The sequence below is a fragment of the Coenobita brevimanus genome, chromosome 47 (genome assembly GCF_032717465.1).
Source record: "Coenobita brevimanus isolate Jiangsu-jjx chromosome 47, ASM3271746v2, whole genome shotgun sequence".
Taxonomy (NCBI): Eukaryota; Metazoa; Arthropoda; class Malacostraca; order Decapoda; family Coenobitidae; genus Coenobita; species Coenobita brevimanus.
This window is the reverse complement of record NC_137000.1, coordinates 18,531,176-18,554,195: the sequence shown is the minus strand read 5'-3', so window position 1 is coordinate 18,554,195 and position 23,020 is coordinate 18,531,176. Positions and strand designations below refer to the sequence as shown.

The window sequence follows — 23,020 nt, the reverse complement described above, 5'->3', positions numbered from 1 at the left end:
CATCCAGGACTTTAATCCCACTTTTCAATATGTACCAGGCAAGTTGAATGTAGTCGCAGACGCACTCTCACGTCACGTAGCAGCAGCTATAACATCACTGCAGCCTGAAGTAACTGAAAACACTACACTAACATCAGACGTTGTTCGAAACTTTCAATGCCAAGACCCCATGTGGTCCAAAGTCATTTATTTCCTAGAATCTGGCGATGCCTCGACCTTACCTACTCTGCCAGTATCACTAGATGAGTTCATGCTAGATGATGATCTCTTCTACAGGAAAACACTGCTAACAGGCAAAGATATGCCCAATCGCAAAGTACGCCAACTTGTTGTCCCCACTGCCCTGATACCAAAGGTTCTTCATATTGTTCATAATACTCCTCAAGCTTCCCATCCAGGTAAAGACCGATGCTTGCGCCAAGCACGTCTCAAATACTATTGGCCAACCATGCGCCGTGATATCAATGCCCACTGTGACTCTTGCCTCTCCTGCCACCGCCACAAAGGATCAACCGGCTTACCAGCACCTCTCTTACAATACCCTATCCCGTCACGACCATGGGAAACTGTCTCAATCGATCTCTTAAAACTACCTCTCACAGAATCTGGCGCTGAGTACTTGTTCGTAGCGGTCGACCACTTCTCCCGCTACTGTGTCCTCGTACCCCTCTCCGACAAGACCGCGAAGAACGTTGCACGTGCCCTTGTAGATCACGTAATTTGCCCGTTCAGTACCCCTCATACCATTCTTACTGACAACGGTACAGAGTTCAACAATAGCCTTCTCGATGAGATCTGTCGCCACTTTCATATCAGTAGGTGTAATGTCGTGCCTAACCATCCGGCTTCCAATGGCCTTGTAGAACGCCACAACCGTAAAATCTTAGAGTGCCTCAGACATCTAGGCTCCCATAGTTCGTCCTGGGATGACTGGATTCCCCAAGTGGCATCCTCCATCAATAGTTCCATCAATGCATCCATTGCTGAATCTCCCTTCTTCGTCCTCTTTGGTTTTGACAAGGACCTCCCATACTCTCTCTTATCCTCAAAGCCAGAACCCATCTACAACATGGATGATTATGTTAAACTAAAATTGGCCAACTTCCAGACAATCCACCAGTATGTCCAATCCACTTTGGCTTCCTCTCAGGAGGACATGCTGCAGCGCCAACATAAGTCCGCCTCTCCTATCACTATCAGTGTAGGCGATCTTGTCTTTGCTCATTCCCATACGCGTTCCTCTAAGTTGGATGACAAATTTACAGGGCCCTACCGCGTCCTCACTCAACAAGGTAACAAATTTCACCTCCAGGACCTGTCCACTAGGGACACCAGATGGGTCCACGTCGATGACTTAAAGCGAGCACCCCGTGGCCTCGTGTTGGAAGAGTCACTTACACAACCTCCTGCCCCCTCTTCCCCTCCTCCCATCCCTCAGACTATTTTGTCTCCACCTATCCCTCAGTCTCCTTCCTCTCCATCTCCACCTGCTCATTCATCAATCAATCACTATCGGTCCAAACTGCGCTCTGCCCATCACCCTCTTCACGACCTCCCCCATTAACTCTACCCTGATTTTCTAGGTACGATGTTAGCGATCTCCCTGCTGGCAGTGTTGACCCTCCTGGGGTCTGGGTCAGGTCAGGACGATGGTGGAGTACGTCCCGGGGCCTTGGTCGGCTCGGGAGGCGAGGTACTGCTTATCGACAACATCGCCTCTTTGCGCTACGATCTTGCGCCCCTGGCCGACGTAGCCATTGCCCTACCTGCCTACGCACGCCAGCTCCACGGCATCAGGAACCATCTCACGGCCCTCATGGGGACACACAACCCGAATGAGTATCTCTATATCTTTTTCCTCCCACTCTCCTGGCCATTGCACTACATAAGTACCAGATTCACTCAGCTCATTGACACATTTTCTTCTTCTACCTCAAACTCACCATGGATATTCTCCAACTAGCCGTTGACTCTCTCCTGTCTCAAGTCTCTACCTTGGTTCGTATCCTGGTCGATGCTATCAATGGACGTGTCACTGCCGACTTAGTACCTGTCTCAGCTCTCCGTTCTGTCCTGGAATGGGCTCACTCCACCTTCGGTCTCTCCCCAGTCCTCCCTTACTCCTCCCTTGAATATTATTATCCTGTTCTCGACGCCACTCTTCTCACTACATACGTCGTCGTCCATATTCCTCTCCGTTCTGCCATAACCTTTAACCTTTTCCACATCATTCCCTTCCCTTTCCGCCTCAACAATTCCTTGCTACAGGTCTCTGTTCCTTCAGAATATTTCCTCCTGTCCCATGATCATCTTTCCGTTGCCTTCCTTTCTTCCACAGACCTCCAGCAATGTTCCTCCCTTACTCCGACCTCTCGTCTCTGTGCTGCCCACCTTTTCGCTATCTTCCCTAGCAGTGCTACACCCTGTGAGTCTGCTTTAGGTCGCAACCATTCCATCTACTCGGCCTGTTCTTTTGTCCCAGCTCCTGCCCTCCCGGTCCACCATGCTCACCTCAGCCATGTCCAGTATTTCTTCTTTGCTGTTCCCATCTCTGTCACAATCATGTGTCCTGGTTCTTCCGTTCGCTCCGTCTCCGCTAGTGGTCTCTCCAAAACATCTGACTATTGTACTGTCAAATCAGAGTCCGTCATCACTTACGCCACTCACTATCACCAAGCTGTTCGTAAACACTCCTATGACATCTTTCAACCAATCGACATGCCTTCAACCCTACCATCTGCCAACATTACCATCACCTCCCCTCACTTGCGCATGCTCACCTTCCTCAATGACAGTGATTTCCTTATGGATCAATTTTCTCTGGCCTTCAGCCGTTCATGGGTTCATCCAACAGTTGTGTTTCCCCCTGTGGTTATCGCTTTCATAGGTTTTCTACTCATCATCTGTGCAGTGCATTGTTGTGTCAGAAAAATGGAACGTCGACTCCCGGAAATCGGAGTCGCTACAGGCATAGTACGCCCTACACACGACGTAGAAACTCCCCGTACTTCGTGCCCTCGCATTCCGTGACTACCATTGCCATCTAACACTTACCCAAACTGTGAACAGCACTCTGCCTACTAGAAAATGATGGTATTTCTTTCATGCATTACTCAGTGACAGTGTATCCTACAGAAAATCCACAAAAAAAAGAAAAAAAAAAGAAAGAAGAACAACAATAGAACTCGCATATCTACTCCTTGTTTATCATGTATCAAACTATTATTATGTAATTCCCATTATGTTTATATGTACCTTCGTCCCTTACTGGACTTGTACCTATTAATCCTTGTATATCTCATCTGTATATATCGTTCTAATTCCCTCCCCTCAACATAGCCATGTCTCCCCTACTGCCCCTGTATCATACTTATCCCTTGTACAAACCTCCCCGGTCCTGCCTTCCTACTATCATCACCCACCATTTAACTCCCGGTGTCAGGAGACACCATCTCAGCTACCCAGGGGAGTAGTGTACCCCCTCCACAATATGTCTACCCCCGATGTATATATGTCCCCCCCCAATGCATACATGCCCCCACTAAATTTGCTAGGTCAGCATGCTTTCCCACGCCTGAAGACGGCGTTATTGCATCAGTTGATATCAGGCAGCCTGGTCGGGTAGACTGTTTTACTGTGAGCTCGTAATAAACTCCTTATCTAGCTGTTTGTACACGGAGTTTCTATTACCAAAGTATTGCAAGTTACACGAATTTGAAAGGAGTTATGACAAAAAAAAAAAACTATGTTTTTACTTTTTTTTTTTTTTAATACATTTTTTGGGCCTACAGCCTGGGCCTTTACCGAATTTGGCCCAAAATTTGATCAGGTGATCAGAAGGTTATTGCCCATCATCCCTGTAATTTTAGTGAAAATCACACCTGCAGTTTTTGCGTAAAGTTGTTAACATACAGACAAACAAACAGACAAACCGAGTGAAAACATTACCCATCCCCCAGCTTCTCCACGGCGGGGACAAGTAAGAGTAAATAACCCCTTAATTACAAATGAACTACCTCCCCTACAAGTAAAAAGGAATGTTACCCCTCTTGCATCATTTAATAGATCCTTTGATGGTAAATGCTCATATAATGTTGTATCCATTGTGCCACCTCTCCACGCCTTCCCTTGTGCTTCCTGTGCATCTGGTAGCGCTCATGACTTGAGAGTCACACTGCCATATTCCAGAACTTCTCTGTATTAGAATAACATTATTCCTCAAACAGTTTCTCAGTGGAATACGCTTCCCCGTATCAAGTTCCCCCCTAGCTTCAACCTTCAGGAATTCATGTCGTACTGTTATAGATTTTTCTGAATGGAGGATACCTCAGATCTGGTGTATGGCTATTTTTCTACCTGCATTCAATTTGTTTTCATTGTTTGTTCATCATCTTTTTAAAAATAAGTTTCTGCCACACTAAATCTCCTTGTGGGATCCGTGAAATGTCTGCCTCCCCACTTCACATCTCACAGGCTTTCAACTGAGTCCAGCTCAAATCTTTAACCCACCGTGTGCCAGCTATTTTTAGCCTTATGGGTCACTCCAGTGCCGGGCATTTTTGGGCCTTTTTTTTTTTGGCTAAAATGATAGATTTTGATGCGGAAACAACGAATTTCGCCATTAAAATGCTCACCGAGGCTCGGAAATGAGTTTTATTGACTCCTGCATTTACAGGTATAGCCGTTCTCTCATGCTCACCACGTACGTGAGAGAAAGCCGTTTTCTATATAAGGTATACTCAGGTATTTATGCTGGGAAGGTATAGCAATGTTCAGTACACTTTTCTGATTACTTATTACTTCAGCATCTATCACAATTTGCATGTCTTTCTCACTGTGAATGCAATATCTTACACTTACTTGTAGATAGGTAAAACCTGACTTCATTATGTACAGTCCTGGCACTTACAAGAAGGTATTTACAACTTGACTTCACTATTTAGTCCTTATACTTACAAGAAAATATTTAAAACTTACACTGACATGAAAATATTTACAAAATGCCTTCACTATGTACAGCACTGGGTGAGGAACACAGGTGGAGTGAGCCAGAGCAAGCATGAGGGGGGGAGCGAGTGAGCGTATGGCCTTGACAGCCAGGGGGATGGTAGAGGAACAGTTACCTTACATGCCTGCCAATTTTTACCCGCGAATCTTGAAAAAAGCGGTCACAGTGAAGATTTATATTTTAGACCGTTTTAAAACGGCACTGGCACTGGCTGCGGCATTATGTCAGACCGTTTTAAAATGGCACTGGCATGCGATGGGTTAATTTCCAACTTGCCCTCTGACCAGTCCTCTTCTTTCTATTCACCAATGACTTTCCGAGCTGCACGTCTAGCTTTGCCTACTGAAACATTGATGAGTCCACCCTTCACATTTTCACCCAATTCTCTTAGTGCCCATCACAACAATTATTTCAGCAGTTTCGAGGTGAGGCTATGGAACACCGAGTTTCTCACTTAGTTGTTACATCCGAGTGGGGTAAAAAAAAAAAAATGGCTAGTTTAATTGCACCAGATATTCAAAGTCTGCATCTTTTGACTCACAAAAAACTGTCAAAGGAATATTCTTTAAGAATAAACAATACACATATCAGTACTTCGGCATTGCTCAGTATCCTCTGGTTTCTTTCTCTTGGGACCTATCATGGAAAGATCACATTACCATCCTTGCAAAATCCGCTCCTAAAAGATGGGGTGTGCTAGCCGATTCCATACATTCTTTACCCCTTTGCTGCTGTTGACTTTGTGCAGGTTTCTCATTTCCTTATATTTGAAGTACAGCTTTCAGTACTTGTGTAATTAACAGTACTATCAGTGTACGTACACACAGTTTTAATATGGAGTTTTTCAGAGTTCCAGCTTGTGACGTGTCCCAGTCTGTCTGTCTGTGCAAGACCAGAGTTACAAATTGATTTAACTCGCGGCAGGGCGTAAGGGAGGGTAACGTGACAGACTGCCCGGAGGACTGGGTGAAGGAGGAATCGCTGTGTCTGTATGTGAGTGAGGGCCCAGCTGCATGGTGGCAGGCATGGCATGCTTGCAGGAAACGGGGCAGCCATCTGTTATATATCGAGTCTCAAAGTGAACAGGATATTGTAAAAGGTAATACGTCTTTTCTCTCTCTCTCTCTCTCTCTCTCTCTCTTTCTCTTGCATTCTTGTTAATTTCAAACGACTTTACTCGATACATTAAAACAACTGGGCAGCCATCTGGCATACATGTAGTCTAAGCGTGAAAAAGACATTATCTCAAGTAATGGAACTTAGCCTCTTGAAGACAGTAACATTGCTGAGTAAAGTCGTCTGGTGTTGGCAAGTGTCCGACCAGGAGCAGGACATTCTCAGGTAGCAGGATACGGCTGGGACCCCTTCAGCACGATGACATCTTTATATCTACCTTCAGACGAATAAGCTCAGGAGTGACTTTCTGAACCAATGGAATTAATTATAGATGTTCACTACCTTCTACAGCGACAGATATCTCCCATAAGTTTGAAAAAATCAAGAAGTAGCAAGAATAAACTTGAGATAAGACGTAGTCATATTCGGTTGGTTAACCTCATCACTCCAAGGACGTCTTTATATATTTTGTTCATGTTGTGTTTAGATAATACTATGCAGCTGATGACAGAGCCGATCATGGAGAACAAGTAAAAAACAGGCTCTGGTAACCCCATCGCCTTGAAGGCTATCTTTTAAGCTGGATTAAATCGTCTGAGAATGAAACAAAAGCATTCGGGGGTCGAATGCTAATCGTCCGCGAAAATATGTTGTTGGCTAAGGTACATGCTACTCACAAACCAAATTTGAAGGTAAGATATTTTGGCAACAGATGCACACACACACACACACACACACACACACACACACACACACACACATTAAACTATAATGCCTCACCTTGCTAATAGCGGGCGATAATAATTGGCAAAACTCTACGGAATTTAATCACTGCGATTCACAAAAAGGCAATCCATATAATTAAAAAAATATGGCGGCTGGCATTCGGTCGTCTTTGATCAAATTTTCACCAAAAGTAATAGGCTCCTGCACATCCACGTGGTTCCCGTTTTCTGAAGGTTTGGTAAAAATGCTTCCACAACTTTTCAAGATATTTTTTGCAACACACTCACCCAGCCACCCCCCCCCACACACAAAGTATATCACCTAGTCTTGGTAAAGGCAGGAGATAATTAATTTAAAAAATCGTTCTCGGGCTGAAGAGACAAACCGTTTGAATCTGATTACGTCTTTGTTCTAGTGTGTTCTCACCTCCATATTTTATTCATCCGGGGAAAGATCTGTCATGGTGAATGGGTTCATGAACGCTATGTATCTAACTTCCCCACTTCGAAAAGTCCCTCCTAAACTGGGTAAAGTCGTCAAGCGATGACAAGAGTAAGCTATAAATAATGTTATCCTAACTCATCCATTCACGTGCTTCCGTACTGTCTGCCATGCCAGCAGTTTGTGTTAACCCGCCCCGTCCCGACCACTTTTTCACCACTGGAACCCCCCAATCCTGACCATTTTTGGACCCAAATTTTTTTTGCTAAAACTTTCGATTTTGGTCAGAAACAATGGTCAATCCCCAAGAAATTGTTCACTGGGGTCCATAAGTGGCCTAAACTGGTATACCTTCGTCACACCTGGTACTGTGTTCTCTGTAGGTGGTCTGAGCCTCTAACGTTTTCTATGGTATTATAAGTCTGGAAAACCAATGAAAGTAAGTAGATATGTATTTATTACAAACATAAAAACATGTGATACAAGAGTAAATTGGATTTTATACAAAAATAGAGCTGAAATAAGCATTGTACCATCGTGCGAAACGAGCAAAATCGGGCAGACTGGTCACGATGAATCGCTAACATTCCTGAATCATGATACATATCAATTTTTCTACTTACATAATACATCTACAATAATATTATACCATTTTACATTTTATTGAACTGTTTTTACGTATTCACAGGCCTTTCGATAACATTTAGCGTAATGTTAGCGCTTATTTACGTAGTGAGTGAACTCACTGTGACTGTTGTTTCAACTCGTATTGTGTTTTTTCTACTTACATAATACTTTCCTAATAACATTATACACTTTTCCACTTTTGAGAACTGTTTTGAGATAGTTTCAGGCCTTTCGTAAATATTTAGCGTAATAATAGCGCATAATAACACAGACGGTGAAGTCGCTATGACTACTATTTCAACTTACAACCTATTTTTGTACTTATATAATAATTCTCCACTAACATTGCACATGTTTACACTTGATATAATTGATATCACATAATTTCAGACCTTACGATTCTACTGAGCGTCATATTATCGCGTACTTACACAGTGAGTGTTATCGCGATATCATTTGTTTCATCTTACACTAGTATTTAACTTATAAATTACCTTACTACTAACATTACAACCTTTTCCACTTTATATAATTCCTATCACATACTTACCGACCAGAATGTTGTACTGAGCGTAATATTTTCGCAAATTTACACAGTGGGTGTACTCGTGACATCAATTATTACAACTTACACTATTTTTCAACTTATACGTTACATTCATGCTAACATTACACCCGTTTCCACTTTATATTCTTGCTATCACATATTTACTGACCAGAGTGTTATACTGAGCGTCATATTTTCGCAGATTTACACAGTGGGTGTAGTTTTGATATCACTTCTTTCAACTTACACTATTTCTCAACTTATACATTACTTTCCTGAAAACATTACACCCGTTTCAACTTTATATATGACTTAGCACCTACTGACTGGTCTTACCATTATAATGAGCGTCATATCGCCATCCCACACAGTTTTAGTAGTGTAGGAATTTATGGTACTCTTTGAAACATGGCTGAAGGCACAACGCAACATTGCACTCGACACACTCGTACCTTGTGTCTTTTCTCTGAGTGGATGGTCTGACTGTCGAGTGCTTGCATACATGGCAGCGGCACTGGGGTTTATGACGGTTTGGGTCGGAAGGGATTGTGCTAGGATTGTGGCGTCCCGCGAGGCGTAGGTGAGTCTGGGCAGCCATGGGGGTGCAGGTGCGGTGTGTGGGTCTGTCCTGGGCATGCTTGGCGATTATTTCACGTGCCAGCTCCCTCACAAACCCCTCAAAGGTCTTGGATACTCCGGTGGTCATGGCGTGCAGGTAGTGTGCGTTCAGGACCGTGATGTCGAGCAAGTGGAAAAAGAGCTTTTTGTACCACTTCATCGTGGTCCTGGCACAGTCAACACTGGAAATCATCGAGTCTGACTGATCCACTTGCCTCATGTTCAGATTATAGTCCAGTACAGACTTGGGTTTCCAGACATTGTGCCTCCTCTTGCTACGGTGATCCACGGAGTCTGTGCGGTGCACCAGGGGGCTGTGAACAGTTGATAGGAGGCAAACTTCCCTGTTGTGGTTCCACAGGGTGGCAAGGATGTTATTGGCCTGGAAGAAAACCACCTCGTTCTTGTCAAGTTTCCTCCCTATCTTGACCATGTGGCAACGGTTTCTCTTGACTGTACCACAGACTCCGGTGTCGTGTTGGTGGAGGAACCTAGCGAGAAGAGGGCTAGTGTACCAGTTGTCCAGGTACAACACATGACCATGATGAAGGTACTCCTCTATCACTGTCTTCACCACGGCCCCAGAGAGTCCTATACTACGATCTTCTGTTATATCTGTCTGCACGCCCGTGTACAAGACTATGTCTTGCACATAACCAGTCTTACAGTCACACATAACAAAGATCTTGAACCCGAAACTGTGTCTCTTGCTGGGTATGTACGGCCGAAAGGAAATATTGCCTCTCCACAACACAAGACTCTCGTCTATGACGAGGTCTCTGTAAGGATAAAATGAGGAGCGGAACATTTCCCGTAAATAATCAAATACCAGCCTAATTCTCCTCATTTTATGTGTTATTTGCATTGGCTGGATCTTCTGCATCAAAAAAGTGGAGGCGGCCGAGAATATGCTGAAATCTGTTACGACTCATCACCTTTCCAAAGAAAGGTGTGAGGATCATTGGGTCAGTTGTCCAGCAGGCAGGAATTTGGTTTTTTCGTACCACACCCAAGAGAACCAGGGCAAAAAATAAGAACATCTCTGAAATTGTCACGGGATAGTCATATTGTTGGGAATGCCTGCTCGTGGTTCCCAAACGTTCACTTTCACGGCGCTGTGTTCATGAAAATATATTGGTCTGTTCCACTATGCACCCCACAAACGCCTCCCCAAAAAACAAGTGGAAAAAATCCACCCTAGAGGAACCCGCATGCACACCTGGAGCCGTGCAACCAGACCGCCACTCCTCAGTGAAAGGGTGAATGATGGGAGTAAAATTACTCCCATCTTCCCAGTTCCACAAGACACCACCGTCTCCAGCCACGTCCCCATCGTCCCCTTCGTCAGGGTGGGGAGGTGAGGGTGGTGGGGGAGGGTGGGGAGGTGGAGAGCGGCGCCTTTCATCACTCGCACTTCTCTTCCCTCTCCCTTTTCCTTTACCCTTTCCCTTCCCTTTCCTTCCTTTCCCCACATCCTGGGGCTGTGGGGAGGAAGTTTGGGAATATTGTGGGGCGAAAGACATGCTGGGGAGTGGCTCTACCTCCTCTACCCTAGGCCTACGTGCACCACGTGCTCGTGCTGCCTCCCTCACACCACTTTCCCTTTCACCCCGCACTCCCGCCACACCACTTTCCCTTTCACCCCGCGCTCCCGCCACACCACTTTCCCTTTCACCCAGCACTCCCACCACACCACTTTCCACTTCCCCAGACAAAAGACTTGCACCATACCTGATATGTCTTCTCGCCCCACCTTCTGATCCTCGGGGTGATATTTTTTCTTTACCCAACCACGAGGCGATATCACGTCCTAAGCCGCCGTCATCCTCATCGTCCTCATCCTCGTCCTCATCAGATTCGGGATGGAGAGATAGCCGTGCACGTGGTTGGGGAGCAGGCTGGCCTTCCCTTGCCTTACGGTATGTCACATACCGCTTTTTCCTGGGCGAAGGAACCTCTTCATCACTGCTTGTTATTTCTTCCTCTGGCTGGACGTAATCGCGATCCACCACATCATCGTCAAGTGGAGAATCACTATCTCCAGTGAAGGCTTCAAGGGCGGATGCAATTTCGTCGTCTGAGAGACCTTTCCGCTCCATGTCTGACCTGGGTCACTGCTAACAGGTGAGTGACCGAGACAAGGGCGAGCGCGGGTCACGCGGGGTCTGGGACACTGCCTGCCTGGCAGCAGGTAGGGGAGGCTTGGGTACGTGGGCGAATCGAAAATCTCACGCGAATTGTGAAAATTGTGGAAATTATGAACCTTGCACTTGCAGGACGTTGAAGTACGTCAATGGGATTGGCAGTGACAAAACGTGAGGACGTGGAAGTACGTCGACGGGACGCCGCGGGTTAAGCTGTATCTTCCCAGGATGATCCTGTCTACTTTGTTTTCGGGTAACCTTAACAGGATAACCAACCCTAGCCTTACCTAACCTTGGCCCTCCTGAAAAAGAATAATGCTGAAATGATCTTAAGTCTGATAATTGCTGCCAGAAATTTATCACCAATCAGTCTGTCAACTTCTGAGCCACACTGTCGCATGTACCTTTGCATTTACCCTTCTATCATTTACCAGTACCTAATATTTTTGGTGCACCCATAGGGACGACCAAATACAGTGCTTGTCCCTAACTGTGCCACACACTCCCTCCCTTCCTCCCTCACCTACTCACTGATTTACTGTACTTCTTGAAGAATGGGGACCAGGCCTTATGGAAGGAGTACTAGGAATACGAAATTTTTCACAAAGGAAGAGTTATCCCGGAGCCAGGTTTTAGGTTGAGTGGAACCCCCGAGGGCCAGTGCTTATGAGGGCGGCTGTCCCAGGGTGTCCCACATAAAACTGTTAGGAACGACTAGTTTTTTTACTTAGGAATATGTGTTTCTTGCAGAATAATAATAACTTTACTGGCGCCATATTATAAGCGTAGTGGAGCCAACGAGAGCCAGCTGGTGGTCTTGGACAGTCATTATGCATGGCTCAAGTGGTGACATGTAGAGAGGTGTATGGTATGTTGGAGGACTACTGGGCCTTGAGAGCAGGCTGTCAAGCCTATGCCCAGAGTCGGTCACATAATAAAAAAAAAAAAACTAAGAACACGAAATTTTGCATATTGATGGATATTTACACCAGCCACGTTTTGGGAAGGGAGGAACCATCGAAGGTTACCTCTCATGAGGGAGGATGCGGCTCCCAGGGGTCCTGGCAAAGCCATTATAAAGGTTAACTAGGAAAACGAAATTTTGCAAACTGGTAGATATGTTCACCACAGTCGGCATTTTAGGCAGAAAGGGATCATCCAGATATCCCCCCCCCCCACTGCGGGATAATGCCATAGTTTTTACGAAGGTACCCGAAGTTTTACACAGTGATACATCTTCACCTGAACCAGAGTTTATAGAGGGTGGAACCCCAGTGGTTCGCCTCTTCGTCTTCCCTGTAAATAATTCTTTCCCTTACAGTAATGCAGGGGTGGGTGAGGCTATCAGACCTTTCTTTTGTCTTGTTCTTGTATCAGGATACTCACGTCTTGCCTGCTACTGCATCCTGGAAGTTGAGACTTGACGAAGAACTTTAAGCATTTCTGAATCCGTTAAGTAACGACCCTTTTACCCATCCTTGCACCTAATCTGTCTCATATCTTTTCTTCTTACAAGCATCTGACTTTCATTCGGTCTCTTAATTTTTCAGTCTCCATTATCTTCACATAGTATTTCTCTGTCAGCTACTAACAGTTGCATCAGCTCAGTACAAAAGATTAATGTGCAATATGAGTACTGTTACGACGGCAAGTCGAGTGGTCTAATGGTTGTTTTCAATAGACCAATGGGCAAAAGTGGGTTTTGGTCAATGTCGTGACTCACACACTGGCCTTATCACACACAGTTTATGTTTCGTACAAGATTTGTATTAGTCACAGGGGATTGTTGCAAACTTTCATGCGGTTATTATTATTATGATTATTTCTGTCTTTTCACACACACCTAAATATCACATGCACAATAAAGGTAAGTGTTGCAAAGTGAAGCTGTATGTTGTGATGACAACCCACCACTGTGCCCACAGGTGTGCTGGCAGGCCTGAAGAATGAGATGGACGTATGGACTGGGCTGAACGACCTGAATGTAGAAGGCTACTTCGTATGGGTGGACAGAGAGCCAGTGACCTTCACCAAGTGAGTTGTAGAGGGTGGGAGCAGGGGAAAGTGGACACGTGATGGGTGTGGACACCATCTTTCACATATGCAGCGAGTCTCACTTGATCTTCTTTGATGCACCAGTTTTAATACTTTTAGTGCCCAGTACTAGTTATGAATTTTGTAAAGGTAAAGGTATGTGTAATCCACCCCCTTCAGTGTACTATATTTATTCTAAGCAAGTACCAGACGATTTTCTTCAGCCCAGCACATAATCGCGTCTCCGGCTAAACCCCGTGGGTTTCAAACCCTCTCCCACTTAATTTCTACCAGGTTCCTGTTGACTCATTGGCAGATGACCTCCCATGGACCTATTTTCCCTTTTGACCCATCATCCTCCACTTACCTATTTTTCCCATGGACCTATTTTCCCACTTAGACATATCCTATGAATCTGTTCTCCCCATGGTGCTACTTTTGCTCCTGATGTTTTCCATATATGCCTATTCTTTTCCCATGAATGTTTTCTTCCCATAGACCTACTTTCCTCATGAACCTATTTTTACCATGAACCTGTTCCACCCATAGACCAATTTTACCTAAGGAACTGTTTTTCTCTTTAGACCCATTTTCCTCCATGGATACATTTTCATCTTTAGAGATGTCTTACCCCATAAACGTATTTTTCCGTGAACCTAGTTTTGCTCATGGAGATATTTTCCATATGAATTTATTTTTCCCATGGATCTATTCTTCCCATGGGCTTATTTTTGCTCAGATATTTTTCATATGGACCTATTTTTTCTCTTGGACCTACCCTTTTCATGCAGCTATTTACCCTATGCAACTATATTTCCTATAGGCCTATTTCCGAAAGTGAACTATTTTCCTCATGGACATGCCTTCCCTCCTTCGACCTATTTTCTCTACATAGACCTATTTTCCCCCATGGACCTATTTTGCTCATGGACCTATTTGCTTATGGAAAGGAAACACTGACTCAACATTTCCTCCATAGAAATATATCAATGGACCCATTTTGTGGGAAATATTTTCCCCCAGAGCAGTTGCGCTCTCTAAATTTATCATAGTTTATCCCTGGTTAAAGGCAGAGGACGTAGAGACTGTTGTTAATTATTCAAGCGGTTTTAATAACCCAGAAAACGACGTTCTCCTTAATAATTCTTGTTATTGATAAATTAAATGCTACTGCATTTAACCCCCGTGGAGAACTATGCATTGTAAATACATGTAATTATGTGGTATTTTCCACTGACCTAAGCTGCGTCTGCGCGATAGGTGACGTGGCAAGCAGGGAAAGATTTCCCTGTTAAGGCAGATGTGGAATTAAGATATTTACATAGTTAAAGGGAATAATTGGTCTAACTTTAATTTAAGTGGAACTAAGATTAATTTGTTAGATTTACCCTGTACATATCATGATGTAATTTGACTGTATTTAGTACTGTAAATAACTAAAAGTTGGCAACCTACCATTCTATGAGGGAGGTAGAATTGCCGCGTTCACGCACTCTGCTCCTAGCTCTCGTGGAGGTAGCACGTTGTACATACACACCATAAGGACGCTTGCTTGCCCAAGCAACTATACCAGGCAGCCTCATCGTCATCGGTTAACGATCACTCCCTCTTCATATAGCTAAGTAACCTTTACGAATTGGCCAATTCAAGGGGGGATTAGCGAAGAGATAAGATAGAAGAATAGTATTGTAGGTGAGTTAAATTTAATTTACGTATCACCTAACTCTGAGACTTGTTTGATTTACTTAAACAACTTTAGGGAAGAGTAACGACCTACGAATTGTTTACCAGAAAATTCTTGCATAGCGGTGTCCCGGTAGGGATACCGACTTGGATACATTAAACATTTCTCACATTGTGGTGCCCAGAAAGAGGGCCCCGATTTGTTTAACAGAATTACTCTACATTTTTCACATTTTGGTGCCCCGAGTGAGGAAAACCGATGTGTGCCGAGGCGCTGAATGTGTTTAAAGTTGCTTTTGTGGGGCATAGTTTACTACCACATTCGGTTGAAGTGGAAGACGTGGACGTACGTGTCTATAGGGCTCCGGGAGGAAAGGCAAGCTTTTTCTCTGAAGATGAAAGGCTGAATGCCGTACTAGACTGGGAGCATGACCGTACGGTCCTTTTCCTTGGAGGAAATGATATCCATGAGGATGTGGAGGTCAATGAAGTTGTGGAGAATATTTTAGCAGTGGTAGGAGCCATAGAGGGCTCTTGTAAATCCTCAGTAGCCATAACCCTCCTCGAGCCAAGGAACCTGCCATATGGCTCTCCAGTTTGTTATGGAACATATAAATTAGTTAGCAGAGCTGTGAACCGAAGTTTGCAACGGGCCAGGAAGGGAAGGGATTTCATACATTTTAATGCCAAGCCCTTCCAAGCAATGTTGAAATCTGATGGTATACATTGGAACCATCATGGTAGGGAAGCGGTTCTGCAGAAATTTATAAATTATGTAGAACATAAGAAAGGAGAGCTCTATGCTGTACAAGCTATGGGTGGGCCTATGGAGTATTGAGGTAATAAATTCTGAGCTCTGGGAATATGGGTGTTTTGGCAATTGAGTGTGGGGATGAAATAAAACCCTTGAGGTTTAATAACCCTGGGGAATAGGTTAAAGGTATAGACCTAATCCCTACACTCCTCAAAATTAAATTAAATAATTAGCTGAGCTGTAATGAATATTACGAAATTGGGAGAGGGGATAATTTGTACAATGAGGACTTAATCCCTACCCTCTTCAAAATTTTAAAATAAACAAATCATTACTAAGTTGAGGTAAAATTGTGGTTGGAATTCATAATTAAATTATTAAATTAGAACTCCGTCAACATGTCTGTTTCTTTATTGCAAAAATCTTCTAGTAGTAAGGCAGGATGGGTAACTAGAGCCATAAATGATTGTAACCAGTCGTTGGACCAAATACCTCTGTCCAAGGAGAGAATAAATAGTCTCCTAAATATTCTGAAAGAGCGATGGAGTAAGTACGAAGAGAGTTACTTAACTTTAGAAGCGGCTATAGTAAAGGCTGAGAATAAAGAACTCTTAGAGTCAGAAACTACGAAGTTTGAAAACAAATTAGAAGAATATTTAACAGTAGTAAAGACACTAGAGTCTGAATTAGCTGACACTGCCGCGGAAACACAAGTTGTGGCACAGCGGAGTAGAGCTGTGTTACCACAAATAACGCTTCCGGAATTTGATGGAGAGCAGAACTGGAAATCCTTCTGGGATCAGTTCAAATATTTGGTACACGATAGAACAGATCTCCCTAAAGTCACCAAACTTACTTATTTGTTAGGACAGGTCAAAGGAACACCATATCAACTGATAAAAGAATTACCAGTAGAAGAAAATAACTATGAAGTGGCTTTGACCATCCTTAGACAAAATTACGAAGACAGGGAACAAATTATAAATCATTTATTGCGGGCTCTAATAGAATTACCCACGCCTAGGCACGATTTTGATTCCTTGCAAAAATTTAGAATTGCAATAAGTTGTAAATTAAGGGCCTTAGGTACTTACGAAGATATTAAGACATCAGATTGGGTGCTTTCAAGAATTGTATCCTTCAAGCTACCACCGAAAACCAAGGATGCTTTGTATGGTAGGTACCAGAAGGATAATTTCTCCTGTGAAGAGATAGAGGAAGGCTTGATGCAACTCTGTAAACATTTGCAAGGAACATTAAACACTACTGAGGTCAAACAGAAGACCGAAGTAAAGAAAAAACCCACTAACCAACTGATTGGGAAAGTTAAGTCAGAGAAGACTAAGTATGTGCCTAAAGAAGAGATAGGTACTTTCCTTAGCTCCACGAAGGCCGAGGATAAGGTATTAAAGATAAGGAATAGACATGCTGAAGTTATTAAGGAAATAAAACCTTCCATGGTAAAAGACAGGAAAGTTTGTGTCTTTTGTGGTGAACAACATTCCAGTGTATTTTGTCAACACTACCCTGATTATGCTTCTAGAGTAGGGAAGCTTCAGGAACTGGGGTGTTGTATAATCTGTATGAACTCCGAACATACTGCCGCGGACTGTAAGACTAAATTAAATCTTTGCTTTAAATGCAAAGGATCATCATCATAGTGCTTTATGCCCCAGGATGAAAATTGAGGTTCCTAAACCTGCAAGCGTCAATATGACAATTGCAAAAGGGAATGCTCCATTAGTAATGCCAGCTGCAGTACCAATAGCAGATGTGAAAGTATTGTTTGAGAATAGAAACCAATTGGTATGTACCCTGTTTGATACGGGTGCTCAGAAAACTTTCATATCTGCAGACATTGTGAAGAAATTAAAGTTACCAGTTATCGGCAAGGTAAATCTAGCCATTACAGGATTCTTAACAACTAAGAAAGCTCAGTCTTTTGATTTAGTTAGACCTGTAATACAATTAGGCAGATATAAATGCCGTATAACAGCAGCTGTGCTTGATACTATGGAGACAAGTATATACATAAAGGGATTGAAGGAAACCTCTGATCATTTGCAAAGCTCAGGGATAAAGTTGGCTAAACGGAATGTGGAATCAGATGCTGTGGGTCCCATAAAAATGATAATTGGTTCTGATTATTGTGGAAGATTCCTACATAGGACTTTCAAAAAGAATAAGGTACAGTTGTTCAAGAGTCCAGGAGGTAACCTTATTATGGGTCAGTTGCCTTTTCCAAAACAAGATAAAGGAGAGGCCAAACTAGTAGACTCAGTGTTTGTTACCCCCACACAGTCATTGATGGTAGCTAGAATAGGTGCAGAATTAGAACCTACTCAGATAAATGACTTGTTGGATGAAAACATTGAACCTGTACACAAACTGTGGGACCTAGACAGTATAGGTATACACTCTGAGGAACCAACCCCTGAAGATAAGATAACATTGGACTTGTATAATCAGTCTGTGGAATTTAAGGATGGACAGTATTGGGTAGGATTACCATGGAAACTTAACCATTCAGAGTTACTAACAAATTACCAACCAGCTAGAGCTCAGTTAAATTCTCTTCTAAGAAAGTTGAGAGATAAACCAGAACATCTGACCTTATATGATAATATTATAAAGGATCAATTGAAGAATAAATTTATAGAAGAGGTAGAATACCCTGTTAACCACAAAGAAGGACATTACTTACCACATCATGCTGTAAGCAAGGATTCAGTAACTACTCCCATAAGGATAGTATTCAACTGTAGTAGTAAAGCGTCCAAGGGATCAGCTAGCTTGAACGATTGCCTATACTCTGGACCTACACTAACAGAAAAGTTAGGGAATGTGTTACTAAGATTTAGAGAGAAACCTTACGCTTACACAGCAGACATTAGTAAGGCTTTTCTCAGAATAGGACTGAGAGATGATGATAGGAAATTTACAAAATTCCTCTGGCCTCATGATCCTCAAAATGAGGATAGTCCATTGAAAACTTACTGTTTCCGATCGGTGCTCTTTGGCTCTTGTGCTAGTCCTTTCCTACTTTGCAACACTTTAAAGCATCATTTTGAAAATGCCAAATGTCCAGAAATAGGGCAGGCTTTTTATATGGATAATTTGCAAGGTGTTGCTGATACAGAATCGGAAGTCTTAAAGGCTTATGAAGTAGCCAATTCCGAATGTGGGAAGGCAAATTTGCCGTTACAGAGCTGGAATACAAATTCACCGCTTTTGAGGAATAAAATACAAGAGGACTATCCAGATTCTGACATTCCCAAAATTCAAAATGTGTTAGGTCTTAACTGGGATACAACAGCCGATGTAATAAGTTTGAAACCAATTAAGTTCTCTGATGTCACTCTCACCAAGAGGTCCTTGTTAAGTCAGGTTTCCAAGCTATTTGACCCATTAGGATTTGTCAGTCCTATAGTTATTAGGGGCAAATGTTTAGTACAGGAGGCTTGGCGAGAAAAGTTAGACTGGGATACTGAATTAGGTGAGACATATGTGGAACAATGGGAACAGATTAGAAAGGAGTTTGAAACTACATCAAGCATATGTATTCCCAGGAAAATAAACAGTAATGAGAAGTCGCACTTACACATATTTTGTGATGCTTCTCAAAAGGCCTATGGAGCAGTAGCTTATTGCGCAACAGGAGAGGATAGTAAGATTATAATGTCCAAAGCCAGAGTTGCGCCAATTAAAGAAAGAACCCTACCTCAAATGGAATTGGCTTCCATAGAAGTAGGAACTAAATTGGCCAGGTATATAACCATTACTCTTGATACTCAATTTGAGGACATTTACATATGGACCGACAGTGAGATTTGTCTTTACTGGATAGGGAAGGAAGACAGTAAAATTCCTTTCGTCCGTAATAGAGTGAAGACTATTAAAGAGCTGTCTTCCAAATTTAATTTCATGCATGTGTCCTCCAAACAAAATCCAGCTGATCTGCTCTCGAGAGGTTCGACCGTAAGGAGACTGATCAAAGATAATTTGTGGTTTAAAGGTCCTAAATGGTTACTCACTAAGGATTGGCCTGAACAGAAACAGTACAGTATTGCCGAGGTTAGTGTAGTGAACTTGGATCCAGTAGTACCTGAGCCAGAAGTGATTGACATCAGCCGATTTTCATCAATAAGACAACTTCTAAATACTACTAAATTGGTTGTTGAATTTTTGAATAAGAAGGTGGGGTTTCAGAAATTAGATCCCCTAGAATACTGGCTGAAAAGAGTACAAAGAAATTCTTACGGGGAAATATATAAACTTTTAGGCCAAGACATTGGAAAAGGGAATAAGCTGATGAAGAATTTAGGCTTGTTCTTAGACGGAAAAGGTCTGATAAGATGTCGAGGCCGATTGGTAAAGGCTGACTTGCCCATCCAAACCAAACATCCCATTTATTACCTAAGAGTGGATGCTTTGTACAACTTATTATAAAGGAAGCCCATGATTCCACTCTCCATGGAGGTGTACCGCAGACCTTAGCCCAAATTCGGGAAAGGTACTGGATTCCTAAGGGTAGACAGGTTATTAAAAAATATCTCAAAAACTGCATCATTTGTAGGAGGTATGAGCAGCGACCTTATATCTACCCAGGACCACCAGCCCTACCGAAGGATAGGGTGAACATAAGTCGGCCCTTCCATATAACAGGAGTGGACTACACAGGGGCTATAACTGTTACGGGTGAAGAAACTCCCCATAAAGTTTACATTTGTTTATTTACTTGTGCCTACACAAGGGCAGTCCATCTAGAGTTAGCGGAAGACCTAAGCTCAGAGACATTCCTCAATGTCTTTCGCAGATTTGCCGCTAGAAGGTCTTGTCCTGGCAAGTTAATAAGCGACAACGGAACTAATTTCGTTGGAGCAGCTCCCATACTGTTGAACATAATGAACGACCCGAAGGTTAAGTCGGCGCTGGGAATCAGAAATTGTATTTGGCAGTTCACAGCTCCAAGAGCTCCATGGCAAAATGGATTTACCGAAAGAATGATTGGTATTGTCAAGAACTGCCTGAGGAAAACATTACATAGAACTAAGATCACGAGAGAAGATTTAAGAACAGTAATAACTGAAATTGAAGCCAGAATTAATAATAGACCTCTGACTTATCAAGATGACACTAGCGACTCTCTAGAGGCCTTAACACCGGCTCACATGTTACATGGCAGGAAGCTCCATCCAATGCCTTGTGTGGATATCCAGGAAGAAGTTGATGATCCTAACATAGAAAATAATGATTTAGGACAACACCTTCGGGAGGGATATCAACGTCTGAAAAGGGTGCTGGATACATGGAATAGACATTGGAGCAAAGAGTATCTTTTGAGCCTACGAGAGAGGTTTTATGGAGCTCAAGCTGCCAGCAACAAATCAGTTATTAACATAGGAGATGTGGTCTTAGTGAAGACTGAACAGCCAAGATCCCAGTGGCCATTAGCTAAAGTGATCTCCACACACCCAGATTCTGAAGGGGTGCTGAGACTCGTAAAAATAAAATGCAGGGGACATACCAGTATAAAAACTATTGATAAACTGGTACCCCTTGAGTTAGCAACCACTCCGGATCCAGAGAATGGTGAAGATCAAACGGTCAAGAGGCGCGACCTAGTAGGGCCGCAGCACAGGGTTCTCGACAACTATGGAGGGAACTCTTGGCTAAGGGTCATATTACATGATACAACGTATCATTTTCCGCCGGCTCCCAAAACTGTGGGAAATATTTTCCCCAGAGCAGTTGCGCTCTCTAAATTTATCATAGTTTATCCCTGGTTAAAGGCAGAGGACGTAGAGACTGTTGTTAATTATTCAAGCGGTTTTAATAACCCAGAAAACGACGTTCTCCTTAATAATTCTTGTTATTGATAAATTAAATGCTACTGCATTTAACCCCCGTGGAGAACTATGCATTGTAAATACATGTAATTATGTGGTATTTTCCACTGACCTAAGCTGCGTCTGCGCGATAGGTGACGTGGCAAGCAGGGAAAGATTTCCCTGTTAAGGCAGATGTGGAATTAAGATATTTACATAGTTAAAGGGAATAATTGGTCTAACTTTAATTTAAGTGGAACTAAGATTAATTTGTTAGATTTACCCTGTACATATCATGATGTAATTTGACTGTATTTAGTACTGTAAATAACTAAAAGTTGGCAACCTACCATTCTATGAGGGAGGTAGAATTGCCGCGTTCACGCACTCTGCTCCTAGCTCTCGTGGAGGTAGCACGTTGTACATACACACCATAAGGACGCTTGCTTGCTCAAGCAACTCTACCAGGCAGCCTCATCGTCATCGGTTAACGATCACTCCCTCTTCATATAGCTAAGTAACCTTTACGAATTGGCCAATTCAAGGGGGGATTAGCGAAGAGATAAGATAGAAGAATAGTATTGTAGGTGAGTTAAATTTAATTTACGTATCACCTAACTCTGAGACTTGTTTGATTTACTTAAACAACTTTAGGGAAGAGTAACGACCTACGAATTGTTTACCAGAAAATTCTTGCATAGCGGTGTCCCGGTAGGGATACCGACTTGGATACATTAAACATTTCTCACATTGTGGTGCCCAGAAAGAGGGCCCCGATTTGTTTAACAGAATTACTCTACATTTTTCACACATTTACTTACTGAGGCTCATTCTTCTATGGACATATTCCCAGTGGACCTAATTTCCCACATGGGCCTGTTCATCCCATGGACTTTTTTTCCCGCTACAAACCCACCCTCTCCACCCACCCACCTAGCTGGCTTGCCCACCCTTCTCATTCACTTCCTTGCCTACCGACCCTCATGCATCTAACCCCAATCCATCTCGCCCACCCTGCCCACGCTATCCACCACTATGTTTGTCCCCCATCCTCTCCACCCCACCCATCCACCAACCCATTCTGCCTGCTCACCTCATCGTGCCCCAAACACCCATGGTACCAACCTCACTTACTTTAATAAATCCACGTATCCCACTCATTCCACCCACCCTACGCACCCTGCCCACCTCTCCCTTCCACTCACCAACTTTCCCACCCTGCCACCAAGCTCTGCCAATGACTTGCATGTTGACTGTTATGTTAAAATAATAGTGCAATCCTTAAAAAGCACAGTCATACTAGGATGTAATGTCACAAAGTCCATTCATTTTATTAGGCATTTGTGATAACATTCAATAGCATAACTGTACAGTGATTAAAAAAAAAAAGTATCGCGCAGGTGGGGTACGAAGATATCCAGAACAGCCAATTTCCAAGAGGGTTAATTTGTTATAATCTTAATATGCATATAATAACAACACTGACTGGATACC

General features: G+C 43.1%; 1 protein-coding gene across 1 annotated transcript in view; it reads left to right on the top strand.

Moving 5' to 3' along the window:
- Window positions 1-23,020, top strand: part of LOC145399106 (low affinity immunoglobulin epsilon Fc receptor-like) — a 59,614-nt gene that overhangs the window by 26,958 nt on the left and 9,636 nt on the right. The window contains exons 2-3 of the mRNA XM_080271851.1: window positions 5,933-6,107; window positions 13,153-13,261. Coding sequence (XP_080127977.1) covers window positions 5,933-6,107; window positions 13,153-13,261 — 284 coding nt within the window. The remainder of the gene's footprint in view (window positions 1-5,932; window positions 6,108-13,152; window positions 13,262-23,020) is intronic.